This window comes from Lissotriton vulgaris, chromosome 7, assembly GCF_964263255.1.
Source record: "Lissotriton vulgaris chromosome 7, aLisVul1.2, whole genome shotgun sequence".
Classification (NCBI taxonomy): Eukaryota; Metazoa; Chordata; class Amphibia; order Caudata; family Salamandridae; genus Lissotriton; species Lissotriton vulgaris.
Genome location: NC_141695.1, coordinates 839,391,661 through 839,407,647, shown reverse-complemented (window position 1 = coordinate 839,407,647; position 15,987 = coordinate 839,391,661). Strand labels below are relative to the sequence as shown.

The window sequence follows — 15,987 nt, the reverse complement described above, 5'->3', positions numbered from 1 at the left end:
GAGAGTATATTTGTTTGTGTGGTTGTAACACCTATAACGGGGAAACACAGCACAGTTGTATGTGGTTGAAAATCCTATGAGTGTGTTTGGTTGTAACTCATAAGAGAACATGGTTGTGTGGTTGGTTGTAACTCTTGTAAGAGAGAGACAGAGTGTGTGTGTGATTTTTACTCACATGATGGAGTTTTGCAGGTGTATATGGTAGTACCTCTTTGAGAGAGTATCTGCATGTGGTTGTACCACCTATGAGAGTGTGGGTTGTACCACCAAGGAGAGGGTGTTTGTGTGGTAGTACCTACTATAAGAGTGTGCATGTGTTTGTAACACATATTCCAGAGACATTGTTAATGTGTGCATGCTTGTAAATCCTATGTGTGTGTGTGTTGTACCTTGAAAACGAGTGAGGGTGTCTTGTGGGGGTGATTGTAACTCCTCTAAGGAAGAGAAAGAGAGAGTTTGTGTGTGTTGTTGTAACTCATACAAGAGAGTTTTCGAGTGGTCCCTGCATGACTTCTGTGCTCTACCTACTCGCCTCCGTAAAAGGAAGTAGGGCTTCTACACTGCACTGCGTGTGAGCGTCAGTACTCAGGCACCCTGTTCAAACAAATCCTTCTCCACCACTCTCTAGACATGTCACAAACCGAGATAATGTCGTCTTCTGGGTGTTCATCGCTATTTGTGGCTTGAAGCCGGTTAGGTTATAAGAAAACAAAAGCAGCACACCAAATCCGATTGGAAACACTTTACATTTTGCCCCACTGTTTCTTTCTTATATCTACTTGGACTAGATTCGGACTGTTTGTTGCCTCGCATGTACAACCATGGGACCAAATGACATCCAGCTAAAAAGGCCATCACAATTATTCGGCTGTTTATTTATGAGTTGCAAGAATAGGGTATCAATCATACAAGAGTATACAGAGTAATAACAATCCAGAAACAATAATATGGAAGCAGTACAATGTCTAAACGGATAAGATTATAGCACCCCAGAGGGTGAGTAAACCCAATGTTGACAGCAAAGCAGTAGTCAGTAGTGGGTGCGTTGCAGGTTGTTGAGGCACTCAAGTCCTAGTGTACAAAGGTAAGTATTCAGACAGCCGATTAATGAGGGAGCCAAATACTGTCATTGTTCCAGTATCAATAGTGTTCAGGTGTATTTAGCCATAAGGATGGCCTTCACCTCTTTCTTGAAGAGTATAGTGGACGGGATAAGCCTGATTTCTGGCGGGTAACTTTGTTGTTATTACTCTTAAACCTAAGAATGTTCATGCACTGCTATCCCTATCCAGAGTTTCTTTCCCAACAAGGGAAACCCAAAGCTGATGAACAAGGCCTTAACCCATTCTCTTCACCAGTCGAGATGCACGAGGCATCTCTAGTTTGCAAAAAGCGAGGGAAAATGGGAAAACGAAAATGATCAAACCAATAAGTCCTCCAATCTGCGTAAACAGTGGCGTGGGGAGTACCAACCATAAATTGATGACGCTGAAGGCAAAGGCGTAATCGCTGGAATATCAAAACATGCAGCCCCTCATTTTTTTTTTTTTTTTTTTTTAAATATATTTTTATTGCAGGAATCAGTAAGTCAGTACAGTAACGACCAGCATGGTATTATAAGCAATAGTAACAGAATAAAGCCCTCTGGCCCCCCTCCATAAAGTCTGTACACAGCCAACCAGCCCACAACCCTGGGGTCGGGCGGCGAATTGCAATGGGGGTCAGTAGGATGCTGGAGCTGGTCCGGATAATGCACTGTCCGTCATCTGCTTTTCCAAACAAGCCTAAAACCCCCAAAATAAACCCCCTCCCCATAAATGTCTACTAACTAAGAGAAACCCCCCCCCACCACCAGCGCCGGGGAGCTATCAACAAAGGATCTGCTATCGGACCCACGGGGAAGGCAATAGGACTGTCAGTACTAACGTTCACCGGGACTCGGGGTGAGTCGCTTCTTCACTTTCAGAGTCGCTAGGGGCACTATAATCCCTGAGGGCCTGCACCAATATTTCCCACTCCAACGCGGCCTCCTGCGCCTTCTCATTACCCTGCCTCCAAGCCAGTTGATATCTCAGTGCGCTCTCTCCCGCCGCCCACTTCAAAAGCTCACTGTGCCATCTGCTGCCCGCCGGACCAGCTCGTGCCTTCCAGTTCCTAGTCACCTCTCGTTTAGCAAGGAGGAGCCCCAGGTCGATAAACTTACTAGAAATTTTATTCCTGGGGGTATGGGGAAACCAGTGTAGGAGCCCCACCGCCGCATCCAATGATAAGAGTCTCCCTGTCACCTCCTCCAGGGTCGTCGCTACCTCCTGCCAGTAGGATGTCAGTCCTGGACAGGCCCATAACATGTGTAGGAGGTCCGCCTCCTGAGCCGGGCATCTAGGGCATTCCGCCGAGGCCGTGGCAAAATAACGCCTGACTTTCACCGGGGTCAGGTACGCTCTATGGAGAACATAATAGTGGACCAGTTGGAAACGGGCGTTGCGTGTGCCCTTCCAGGCCCGTCTCACCAACTGGGACCAGGTCGTTTCCGGGATCTCCCTACCAATGTCCTCCTCCGAGCGGGTCCTCAAAGTGGTGAGAGGAGCCAATCCCTCGGTAATCAACCTGCCGTATAGGCAAGTGACCGCCTTCACCGTGCCCGCCGACATCATTACGTACTGGCACACCTGAGATAAGTGGGGTTCCTCCTGCCCGTTAACATGCAGCCCCTCATCCTTCCGAGGTCGATAAATAATTATCCACAAATGGGGTAAATGTAACATCGATTGTTTACAGTGCTAAAAGACATTTTGGGGGGGAAAATACCATTTAGTTCAAGTTGCAACCAGTAGAAATTGTGATTTCTTCAAAAGCTGGGAAACAGAACTACACAGGCGAGATCTCGATGGACTGTGCCAATGTATTCTCTTTAATGCAGCATTGTGCCAGCACACTCCTTTTCGAACTGGCACCGGGCTTAAGTAGCTAGAGAAGCGTGGCAGGCCCACAAATGCTCAATTACCAACAGGCACATGAGTCGATGTTGCACAGTGAGCATGCTGCACCATATCATTATGTATTCTCAGTCGTCCATTAGATTTGGACAAGCGATTATTTCGTGCAATCTAGGCGCTACTATTCTTATACGCTTAATAGAAAAAAAATCCATATATTAAAGGGGGTCTTAGAGCGGTGGCTCGTGAATTCACATTAATAAATCCTTCAGTACATTGCATTCCATTAATCTCTTGCAGTACACTGCAAGCAGCAGATTTAAACAGCGGCAAGATGTTCTGCAATGAGGTTGCTACTAAATTACTTCTTTCAGTGTACACACCACCGACATTCGAAGCCCTTTTAATGGATTATGATTTATGAACGATCAGAGTTTAATGTGGGGCCTCTAGGCTCACGACTGTGAGCAGAGGAGAGCTGGTAATGTGTGGAGATCTGGGTCGCAATCGTGTCCGATTAGGAGCTCAATCTCATGCCGCGTTATCGAACAATTTGCTAAAGGAGAAAATAGATTGATTCACTGATATTTAAACTTGGACCAGGTCTGTAAGCCTGTGCTGTCCTGATAACGGACCAGAAACAAGCCTCAACAGCTCTGAAGAGAGCAGAGCCTTTCACGCAGGATCCTGCCGATGGTATGCTGAAACAAGTTCAAAATGTTTCTTTGTTCAAAACCCAATCAAACCGAACAAAAACTATCCAGGTTGTGTCGGTCTTCTGCGCAGTGACGCCCTCGGTAAAATGGAGTGAACTGCGTCATCACTGCTAGTGAAATCAAATGTGCGCTACCCAGGCGCTTCTTGCAGACTGTAAACAAGTAATAATAAAATGAGCGACGGGGGCGGCGGCAGGGAGGGGGGGGGGGGGGTGTGTGTCTGTATGTGTGCGCTCGTGTGTGTGCATGTGTGTAGGTGCGCTCGTGTGTGTGCGTCTCTCTGTGTGTGTCTGTGTGCGCATGCGTGTGAGAAAGCAGGGGGAGGCTGGGGAGGCGGTCTTAGTGGCGCGAGCAACTGGAGGCTTCCAACGAGCGAAAGTGAAGACAGGATATGGGCACAGCAAGCGCGTGTTCAAGCGCGCGACCAAATCCTGCTGCTCGTGCCCATCTCTTGTCTCCACTTTCACTCCTTGTCGGCTGAGCCGACGACTATAGTTCTCTGGCGAGAACGCGCTTCTCGCGCTTCAAGCCGAGACCTAAAAAGGCATTTTACAACCGCTTGCATGGCGATCGTATCGAAATAGGGCGGGCGGGCGGGACCGGCAACACATTGTTCAAACATTATTCAAACATTTTTCTCTTGGGTGCAGTTATTCATGATAAAGCAATAATATTTTGATGGACTCATATCCTTTGTTCCTCTTTCTTGCCAGTTGGCGGAACAGGCAAAGGAAAGGCAGCAGTGCAATTTGCCACATGTGAGAATCTGAATTACTGTGTGGCACTTGAAAGTTCTGATCTACCATTTTTTCCTCCCATGGGGTGAACTCTTAAGTTATTCTGTACTTAATTTCTGAAATTGTTTATGGGACATTATTCTCGAACGCCAGACACACTGTATTACACTTTGGCAGTGCAATGTGTTTTTTAAATGAAACGTGACCAGTATTATCTACTGAAGAATACAATTTTAGGCCTCTAATTCACCAGTCTAAAGTTGTTTAAAATAGAGTGTTTTCTAGGGCAGGGTCACTCAGTTCTGTAAGTTGAATCCCAGAGGTGGTGACATATGGGTTTGATGGGGTCTGGCCGGAGGGGTTAGATAAACTAATTGTTTGTTGTAACAAACGTACGGGTGATTCCATTGAGGGCAGCAGTTTCTCAGCACTGTAAACATGGGTTACTAAAGGAAAATTGGGTCATATTAATGAAAAGTATTTGAAGTAGAATTTGAAGCACTCCCTCTCTAGGTAAGAATGGATGGGTAAATCGAGGTTCTTTTTTGGGGATTATGTTTCTTTGCACCTGCTCTGGGTAATTACATTTTAGGAGCTTCCGATTGGGACCGAGCTTTGCTTTCTCTCAACTCATGGATTTTGTATTCTCTAAAACGTTACTTTTTGGGCTCTCTACTAAACTTTTTTGCAATCCTAAAATAATGTTAATGTATTAGTGTGCATGTTATTTTCCCTTCCAAATTTGATTTATCCTTACTGGTGGTACAAACTCTGCTTGCGCCGTTGATATCAGTAGTGTGGCATTTAATCAGTCAATCACGGTCTCATAAAGCGCGCTACTTACCCGTGAGGGTCTCAAGGCACTGGAGGGGGGATGGGGCAGCTCTGAATCAGTCGAAGAGGCAGGTCTTTAGGTTCTTCCTGAACGTGTGCAGGGTAGGGGAGTGTCTGATGTTCATGGGGAGCTCGTTCCAGGTCTTGGCTGCTGTGTAGGAGAAGGCTCTCCCGCCTGTTCTGTTTCTGCGGATGCGGGGGACTCAGCCAGGGCGAGGTCAGCGGAGCGGAGGTTCCTCTTGGGTATGTGGAAAGACTCTCTCGTTGAGGTATTTGGGTCCGATGTTGAGGAATTTGTAGGCGTGGGTGAGGAGTTTGACGGTGACCCTTTTCTCGACATGGAGCCAGTGGAGTTCTCGTAGGTGTTGGGTCATGTGTTCGTGAGGTGGTATCCCGAGGACGAGTCTGGCAGCGGCTTTCTGGATGGTCTGGAGTTTGTGTAGTAAAGCTCTGTTGATTCCAGCATATAGGGCGTTGCCGTAGTCCAGCCTGCAGGTTATGAGCTCATGGGTGACTGCCTTTCTGCAGTCGGGGGGGATCCGTTTGAAGGTCTTGCGGAGGATGCACAGGCAGTTGAAACTGGTGGAGGCATTCTAAATGAACTACATTCTTAAAATTGCTTATTCTGACTTCTAGCATTCAGAATTTATATTTGAATGCATGTATAGACTCAAATCAATAATAACTATCTTGGTCCTTACTCTGATATTTGTGAAGCAGATTAAAGATTTCACATCTCGATGTATAATCCTTACAACATAGTATTCCTTTGTTTGCATACATTGCATTAGTGATGTTTTGAATACAGCCATAAACATCTTTCAGGATTTAATTATGCTTTCAGCATCTCTGGTCCAAAACGTAATTTCTTTCTGCCTATGTATTTTGGAATACGTTTTCACTTTTAAAAAAAAAGTAACAGTCCTAATATGTCCATGAGGGAGTTGCTTTCACAATGACTGGGTCAGTGACAGCCTTTATAAGTGTAGGACAATATTGTTGCACTTAAAACAATAAGCGGTTTTAACTGTTCCTGTTTAGGACTTTACTTTGAATGATGGATCCTCCTAGCCCCATGTCTGGCATGTGTAGCATAGTTTAAGTAGATTACATTTTTGAGTGACAACTGTTTTATTTCAAATAAACCTTACAATTCTGAAAACAATGTATTCAGCTGAAACCAATTAATTCTCTTTCTACATATAGAATACAGTAAGTTTGAATTCCTGGACCTAGTTTCATCATGACATTTAGCAAAGATTAGCAATGGTCTATAGCTGCACAGAAAGTGGATAGAGCAAGCATTGACCCGCCTCCTTTGCATGCATCCCCACTCTATGGTCTCCGTTGTAGATCTGCGTCTAATGCTGAATGAGTAATATCGTCACTGAAGCAGCCTTTTAGTGTACTTTTCCTGTTTATCACTTGTCCTTAGGTAACTCTGAGTTATGGGGGTCCTGACAACAAACGCAATGTTGTGAGCGTTGGAGGTATTTTCAGCCTGGAACAAGATCCAACTAGGTGTGTATGCTTTCTCCATGAAATGTAATATCTGGCAGCATTGCCCATATTCTCTTCCATTCATTTTTTTGGTTTTGTACAATGCAAAATCACCAGCGCTGTGGTGCACTAGTCTGTGTGTGTGTGTTGTTTTTCTTTTATAAGACAGCCTCACAACAATGTTAATAGGAGTGGGAAGCAGCTAAAGTACGTTACTAAAAGATATAGGATTTGTTGCTTCTGATCCAGCTGTGGAGAAGATTAAGGTTTTGGAGAATGGCTTATCACCGAGACAGCTTTCCACTCTGAGCTGATCTACAAAATGTTGACCTGCTAAGTTGACTTTTTTAAAAGCAAAGGCCCAAATACTTCAATACATGCAAAAAGAGTTACAAATAGGCAGACCTATGACTAAAAGAATTGTGTTATATTAGTTGCTTGTGAAGATCTTTCTGTTAGCACTGAGGTTGCCTCAGATTCATAGTCGGGGGCCGGGGTGTGGCCCATGATGAATGGAAGAACCAGGAGAGGAAGGAAAGGAGGACATTTGGGGAGGAGGGGGAAATGTGGGGGTAGCATTGGGAATGCAGTGATCATCCCAAAATGTTCTCACCTCACTGGCTAGTGAGGTGACAGGTAGGTGAGAGCAGAAGAAAAAAGTTGGGGCTTTTGAGGAGAGGCCGGGATGATATTTTAAGTGAGGCAAGCATGGAGCCAGAACTGACTGTCTCTCAAAGTTGCGGACCTAGAATGCCCTAGTTCCTATCTGTGTTTTAAGTGATGCCCCATGGTTTGACAAGATTGCTATTATGTAGTTTATGGAAGTTTCTCTTCTTTCTCACTTAACCGTGTGTCTCCTCTGGCTCCACCTTGAAATAACTTCATGTCTCAATGTTTTCTTTCTGTAGGTTTAGAACTGTTCATTGTCTGCTCTACCCTGATACACACTGGTGCCCTCCCAGAAAGACGCGTTGACCTGACTTCCTTGTGGACATGCTTACAGACAGTTATTTGGCGCTTCAAAGATTAGGCGACTGGATATGAGGAATAATTGTATATTTTGTCACCAAAAGGAACCTTGCTGCTTTTCCGGCTTGTAGTTTCAACAACATGAATTGCTTTTGTACACACCTGGAATAGGCTTTTTCCATCACACCACTACGTGAATCGGAGATAAGTATTGAGAGAGCTCAGGAAGAACTGAAATGCCGAACTGGGGAAAACAGTACTCCAGTTTAGTAATCAGGGAAGGAATAAATTAACCGGTGTGGTTTAAGGCTCCTAGTGATTTATGGAAGTATTATGGAACCTGATTTGGAAACATGATGAAGAAAATATTCCTAACTTAAATGATTTTGAAAGATCCAGTCTAATAACTCTGCAATCTCAGTACATAACAAGCAATGCCCACACGCTCACACAGCCAAAAAGGAAAATATTCGAACATACTGTGCCTACAGCTCGCACCCAATTGGTAGTGCTGTGCATTCAACTCTACTCTGCATCTCAGCCAACCTATCGGTGCTAGCTAACAAGACCAGCACTGGCAACAACTTAGTCCAACCAGCAGTAGAGATTGTTAGCAACCATGAACAAATTTACTGGCACCCATGTGTAGGAATCACCGGGAAGGGCGAGGTCCGCACAAGAACATATGATGTTTCTGGCGGCAAAAGTGTAAAAAAATAAAATAAAAAAAGGCCTGGGCAACAGCTAGAAAGTGCAACGTTAGTACAAGGAAATATTAAATTTGTAACGATTGTTGCCATCACGTCATTGACTGCAATGGGGACCAATGATGTCTGTATCAAGGCATGACCAGAAATGTGTGCCATAGTTACCAGGGCTCAGGCCACATAGCATAAGGGATCAACTTGGCTAGCAACTTGGATCAGTTTTATTTGCACTTGTAGTATGTATTACTAGAAGCCCTGTATCACCTGCCCTGCCCTCATCTTAGCATGAACGACAATGGCCTATAGACGTTCCTTCTTCCAAGAGAATGGGTAAGTCATTGGCACCCACAGGTGAACTGGGGCTAGCTTTGTCAGCAGTGAAGACCCAAACTGCTAGCAGACATTTTAGCTACTGCTATCAATAGTTAGGAGTGATGGTGCTAGCTCCTGGGGCCCTTTCTGCACTATCCATTTACCAGCATCAAAATATAATCTGCACCTAGGACCAATGTTGGCAGCACCAGCTTATGTCCATCACCCGAGCATTGCCTCTATTGTCATTTTCCGAGCATAATTTGTGACCAGGACTGTCATGGCCAGTACTAGAATCCAGCTCGCAACACCAATGCACGCAACATCAGGCCAGTGACCCTAGGACCAAAGCTGGGCTTGTGCATGCTATTAGAGCATAGTTGGCAGCCAGAACTAACCGCACCATACACAATGCACTAAAATAATAGAGGCCAACTCTCAATGTAGATGAATGGGGATTCCAGTGCAGAACATGCAACACCAGAGCATCACAGGCAAGCAGTAGTGGCGTTGTTGGGTACTGGAACCAGCATTGATTGCATGGGAGTGCTGATAGAAATGGGGGTCATATCTGCTAGTACGTGGGCAAACCGGATAATTTATGTTTGGTACTTATGGTATTGAGCAGTTGGGTACCACTCTGTCACAGTATTCAGTGTTTGCTACACTATTCACAGTCTCAATACTGGCAATATACAGATGTTACTAGTGATTAGGGCTTACTTTACCAACTATTGAGATGAGCTGGAGTATTCATGTTATAACTAAAAAATGGGACCAACCTACTAGCACCACAACCTCTGTAGCAACCAAGGTTGGTGCTGCCAAGGTTGATATGGCCATTGCCATCAGCACCGGAGTGAGACGAGCAGTGGGGCCTTAGTGGAGGTTGTTGGCCTCGGTTAAGAACTCAGTTCTCTCAGCTACATCCTAAATCCCTGAAACTCTGCATGTTGCCGTTTTAATGCTTTTCTATTGCAAATTAAGAGGCTATTTGGAGGAATTGCTGCTATCAAAATTTAGAAGTTTTCAAATGTAAATAGAATATTATTTCAGTTCCCTTTCTTCTTGGTAATAAATGTGGATTCTTTGTAATCATTTTTTTCTTCACGAATATGTATTTCCTGACATTGCTAAAGAATGTTATGTACACTTTCATTAAAGTGTCAATGTGGAAACTGATGTTTTGTTCATAAAACCTACGAAGTAAGTGATAACCAATATATACCCATAGAGTCATGAAATAACTTTTCCTGGTGGGCGGAGTGGAGTTCTACATAAATAGTTGACCTTTCTTTTTAGTTTTGGCATAATATTGCTTTCTAAATGCTAGTTGTTGGGATCGGTATTTAATGAATAGGGAATGGGCATGCATTCAGAAAACACAAATACTCTACATTCATTGTGCACATCATGCTACAGCACACAGTTATTTGTGTTACTGGCACACTGATCCTGCCATCTGGCCATTGTATACACCGAGACTCTGCTTTGAACACCCCGCCCTTTGACTCTGCGCTGAAAGCGCAAGTGAAGCCTTCTGACTCAGGCCGAAACACCACACCTTCGGCCCCTAAAACTTAGGCTCTGAAAGACAAAAAGGAAAAATCCAGCTTGGAACCAAAAATGTCTGCACCGAAACAGAAAGATGCCCCTCCGGAGCCAATTCTGGAAACTATGCATGAAAAGCTGGATCCAAAACAAAAGAAAAATTATATCACTCCAGACACTGAACATGTTTCTACAAAACCTGTGATGCAACCATCCTCCAAAAGGAAGATTAATAGCTCAGGCGTAGAAGGAGTTCCCGTAGTCCAGTCTGCTTGTTATGAGTGCATGAGTGACAGTCTTTGGATCCGGTGGGAATCCATTTGAAGGTCTTGCGAAGGATGCAGAGAGTGTTGAAGCAGGTGGAGGTGATGGCGTTGATCTATCGGGTCATGGTGAAGGAGCAGTTGAGGATGAGGTTTCGGGCATGCTCCGTGGGAGTGGGGGGTGTTTTTGAGAGCAGTGGGCAACCAGGTGATGTCCCATCCTGAGGGGGTGGGTCAGAGGACGAGGACTTCTTTCTTCTCCGAGTTGAGCTTTAGGCAGCTGCTGCTCATCCAGGATATAAAGTTCCTTTGAAAAAGGACATGGCTACTAGCCCTCTTCTCCCCATTCCTTATACCCATCCACCATCTTCCCCAGTATCTTTTTAGTACCAAATTCAGACCCTCTAGACATTATGTCACAGGGCTCTCGTACAAAGCCTGACGCAGGGGCTGGAGATGAGTTATGACCAACCACCACCAGATCCATGGGATGGTCTTAATCTAGATCCTCCCACAGACCGATCCAGATCTATACACTGCAAAACCTTCTCCTCCCGATGACAACACATCATATCAGGAGTTAATTGCCAGGGCAACCACATGCCATGGAGTCACTTTACATAAGGAATCTTTAGAATATGTTTTTATTTGAAACATTAGGGACTACACATAGAGGAACACAGTCCTTATAATGTTAAAAGGAAGGATGCAGCACGTGGAAGACATTTTTAAAGACCCTGTACATGCACGTATTATAACACCCAGGGTTGATTTTAAAAAAGAAAGAAAAATAATTCTCGTAAAGGATCAAATTCCCAAACCTCAGGTGATGCACCACTTCCAGACTAAGAGTCTTGGGGCCAGATGCATCAAAGGGTTTTGCCCATTCTGTGTCTATGGGAAAATGTGTTCATGCATATGGCCCTAAATTAATAGATGCCTCAGGCAAAAGAGTGAGTGCACAATCAGCCAATCGTTGGCACATAGCTAATACACAATGTGACTCATTTCCAACTCCTCTATCTGGTGTGCGCTAGACGCTGATGATACTGCATCCAGAGGAGTTAACCCTAGTATTCTCCTCAGAAGACACACATAGCTGCGAATCTCAGGGTTGATACAAAGGTACAACAGACAATACGTAATGCTCCCTTTGACAAGGAACATCTTTTTGGCCCTCAAGTGGATAAAACACTTAATACACCAAAGTAGCAAAATCCATGGGAACACTTAAGTCCTCCTTTAACAGAGGCTTCTTTCGTCGTTCATTTTATATCGGAAGGCTCAACAAGTACCTCCACAGAGGCCAACACATCTTCCTAATGACTCAAACTACAAGGGGGGTTCAGAGGAAACAATGTTAAAAGAAGAGGTAGCAGTACACCAACACGAACCTCTCCATCTCCAACCAAGAAGTGACAATAACAATTCCTTTTGACCATCATGTACCTGTCTGGTGAAGACTGCATCCATTTCTTCCCATTGGCAATCAATAACATCAGACAAATGGGTATTTGGTATTCTCCAACAGGGTTATTGCCTAGAGCTCACCAGCAATATTCCACCTCGCATTCACTATCAATCAGGGAATTGTGAAGCGTGCTACTCGCCTAGCCTCAAGGCACTGGGGGCTGCAGCTCCCGGTCAACCGACGAGCCAGGTCTTGAGGCTCTTCCTGAAGGTGGGCAGAGTGGTGGAGCGTCTGATGTTGATCGGGAGCACGTTCGAGGTCTTTGCCGCAGTGTAGGCGAAGGCTCTTCTGCCAGCTTTGGCTTTGCTGATGTGCCTGGCTCTGCGAGGTTGTCTGAACGGAGGTTTCTCTTGAGTACGTGGAAGGAGACTCTTTTGTTGAGGTATTGTGGGCTGATGTTGTGGAGGTGGGTGAGTAGCTTGAAGGTTACTCTCTTCTAGATGGGAAGCCAGAGGAGGTTTTCGCAGGTGTTGGGTGATGTGTTCATGTCGTGGGATGCCGAGGACTAGTCTGGCTGCAGTGTTCTGGGTGGTGTGGAGTTTGCGAAGCAGGGATTTGTTGATTCAGGTGTAGAAGGAGTTCCCGTAGTCCAGTCTGCTTGTTATGAGTGCATGGGTGACAGTCTTTGGATCCGGTGGGAATCCATTTGAAGGTCTTGCGAAGGATGCAGAGAGTGTTGAAGCAGGTGGAGGTGATGGCGTTGATCTATCGGGTCATGTTGAAGGAGCAGTTGAGGATGAGGTTTCGGGCATGCACCGTGGGAGTAGGGGATGTCTTTGAGAGCAGTGGGCAACCAGGTGATGTCCCATCCTGAGGGGTGGGTCAGAGGACTGGGACTTCTGTCTTCTCCGAGTTGAGCTTTAGGCAGCTGGTGCTCATCCAGGATGCAACGTCTTTTATTCCTTCCTGGAAGCTGAGTCTGGTAGTGTGGAGATTCTTTGTGAGGGAGAGAAAGAGCTGGGTGTCTTCAGCGTAGAATACTATGCTGAATCCATGCTGTCTAACGATGGCGGCGAGGGGGGCCATGTAGACGTTGTAGAGCATGGGGTTGAGCGATGATCCTTGGGGTACTCCGCAGTTGATTTCTGAGGGTTCAGAGAGGGAGGGTGGGAGTCTGATTCTTTGGGTTCTGCTGGTGAGGAAGGAGCGGAGCCAGTCTAGGGCGGTTCCCTGTATGCCGGTGTCATAGAGTCTGGCGGTGAGAGTGCGGTGGGAGACTGTGTTGCAGGCTGAAGAGAGGTATAGTAGGATGAGGGCCGCAGTGTGACCTTGGTCAAGGAGAATGTGGAGCACATCAGTGGCGGCAAGGAGGGCTGTCTCTGCTGTGGTTGCTGCAGAATCCAGACTGGGAAGGGTCGAGGATGCAGTTCTCCTTGATGAAGTTCGTGAGCTGGATGTTGACGATCTCTGTGACTTTGGCCGCGAAGGAGAGGAGAGAGATGGGTCGGTAGTATTTGAGGTCCATCTGGTCTGCAGAGGGCGTCTTGAGGAGGGGCTTGACTTCTGCGCGTTTCCAGTCGGGGAAAGTGCTGGCTTCAAAAGTGGCGTTGATGGTGCGTCGTAGCTCAGGTGCTATAGAGGCTAGGGCTCTATGGAAGATGTGCAGCGGTCAGGGTTCGTGGAGGCCGCTGATTACATGCTTTTCATGGTTGTGGCGGTGTCTTCGGTGGTGACCAGGGTCCAGGCGGATATGGTAGGCTGGCTGTCGTTGCTGGAAGAAGGGGTGGTTTCTGTGTCTGGTGTCTGTTCGTTGAAGCTGTTGTAGAGTGACTTGATTTTCAGATGGAAGTAGGAGCCACGTTTGTTGCAGAGGTCCTGGGAGGGTGTGATATCTGAGGTGAATTCCTGAATGATGGTGAGGAGTTATTTTGAGTTGCTGGAGTTGGTGAGGATTTTGTTCTGGTTGAAAGTCGTTTTGGTAGATCTGACGAGTTGGTGGTATACTGTCATGGCGTTCTTTTAGTTGGTCTGATCTTCCTTGGTTTTGCTGTTCCTCCATAGCTTCTCAAGATGTCTGCAGGTGTGTCTGGATTCTTAGAGGTCAATGGTGAACCAAGTTACTTTCCTGGGGTACTCTCTTTCGGGGTTGCAGAGGGGGGCGAGCTTGTCTGCGCAGTTGGTGATCCATCTGTGTAGTTTAGCTGCAGAGTTGGCGTTGGTCGAGGTGGGAGGGGGATCGTGGTTGAGGGTGGATTTGAGATGCTCCTTGGTGACCTTGCTCCAGTTCCTTTGTGGAGGGATTGTTGTGGGTTTGTGAGCGGTGGCCTTGTCAAAAGAGAAGTTATTGCAGTGGTGGTCTGTCCAGGGGTGTTGCGTGGTGTGGCTGAAGTGGATGTTGTTGCCTCCTCCGAAGATGGGGTCGAGGGTGTGTCCTGCCTTGTGGGTGGGGGTACTGACTAGCCGTTTCAGACCATGTTGGTGAGGTTGTCCAGGAGGGCCGAGGAGTTTAGGTGCTGAGGTTGTCCAGGTGGAAGGTAAGGGGTCCGAGCAGTATGTAGTCCATGGAGGCAGTGGTGTGGGGGGCGATGAGGTCGGTGATGGTAGTGGTGAATGCGGTTCGAGGTTTGGATCTGGAAATGAAGGTGTTCCTTGGGGGTCGAGGAGTCGTTCGTGCTGGCCGTGGTGATTTGGAGGGAGTTCTTGTGTGCAGTGGCGAGTCCTCATCCTGGGTGATTGGGGCAGTGCTTCCTCTGGATTTTGTATCCGTCCGGGATGGCGGTCGCAATGTCGGGAATGGAGGTGGGGTTGGTCCAGGTTTCTGTGAAGAAGGCATCTTCTGGTGAGAGGGCGTCCAGGAAGTCCCAGATTTCTACTGCGTGTCTGTGTAGGGAGCGCATGTTGAGTAGGATGCAGCTGAGGTCTTTGTGTGTGCTGGCATCCGGCAGGAGGGCGGTGGCCGTTGGGGTGCAGAGGTTGGTGAAGGTTTGTTGGCAGTGTCTGCAGGAGAATTGGCCGTGGGTGGTGTTCAGTGCGGACAGCTGGCAGTTGTTGTTCCTTATGGGGTTGAGAGTGGAGGGCAGCTGAGTCATAGCGCTGGGTCATCGGAGGACCATGGTCCCTGGTGCAGGTTGGGGTCGGGACGTGGACAGGAGCAGACAGGCTTGCCTTGGGTGCGTCAGCTGCGCGGCCGAACAGCGGCTGCCATTAAATAGGGAAGGGAGGGAGAATGGCCGCTGCCTACGTGAGCTACCGACTTCCTGCATGGCATCCTGCCCTATCCTGTGCCATCCACTTGTAAAAAGCAGCTGTAGCGGTGTATGACCGCACTCCTTACCTGTGGGGTTAACGCTGCTGAATTGCAGAGTCGGAGTGTGGAGATCTGTGCCCTCTCCCTGAGACGCGGCGGTGATGGCGGCCTTCTGAGGCGGAGGATTGAGGCTCTGAAGCAGCGGCGGCGAGGCGGTCCCGGAGTGCCAAGTGGAGATGTAGAGGTGGCGTGGGCAGCAGTACAGTGAGTCGATCAGGGCCGTGAGTGGAGCTGGGGCCTGGGAGGTGAGAGGCAGGCGCTCCTAATTGAGGCCCTGGCTTCAGGGCCTGTCGGACCCACCTTGAGGGGGCCGGGCGAAAGGTGGAGCCGGGAGACTAGTGGACCCGAGCCTGGTGCTCCTGGGGACGAATAGACTATGTGTGGAGAGGAGCGGTGCACTGGAGGGACCTGCCTCACACTGGTGAGAGAGAGACCGCATGTGGTGCCGGGAGTCATCGGGAGGCCCGGCATGAGTGTGACGGTGGGCCTCATCACCCGGGGCCCCGGCGACGAGACCAGCTAGGCCCCTGCGTGTGTAGATGGCGACCTGCGGATCAGGACCAGTTGAGGGGACGAGGGGGCCCTACACTCTGCATTACAGCATACCCGGCATATATGAGGCTATCGGCGATATATGCGACCCCCGCGCTACATGAGACGTGACGCATTTGGAAGCTGGAGGTGGTGTAGTACAGTGGGATTCGGTGTCCTCCTGACGGTGGTGGGCGCTGCTTGCAAAACCTG

General features: G+C 47.5%; 1 protein-coding gene across 5 annotated transcripts in view; it reads left to right on the top strand.

Annotated features, from left to right (window-relative positions):
- Nucleotides 1–9,889, top strand: part of RFNG (RFNG O-fucosylpeptide 3-beta-N-acetylglucosaminyltransferase) — an 81,349-nt gene extending 71,460 nt beyond the window's left edge. For all 5 annotated transcript variants that reach the window (XM_086931187.1, XM_086931184.1, XM_086931185.1 and 2 more), the window contains 2 exons: nucleotides 6,659–6,744; nucleotides 7,632–9,889. In XM_086931187.1, the coding sequence (XP_086787313.1) occupies nucleotides 6,659–6,744; nucleotides 7,632–7,698 (153 nt within the window). In that variant the 3' untranslated portion in view covers nucleotides 7,699–9,889. The remainder of the gene's footprint in view (nucleotides 1–6,658; nucleotides 6,745–7,631) is intronic.
- Nucleotides 9,890–15,987: the final 6,098 nt, after the last annotated feature.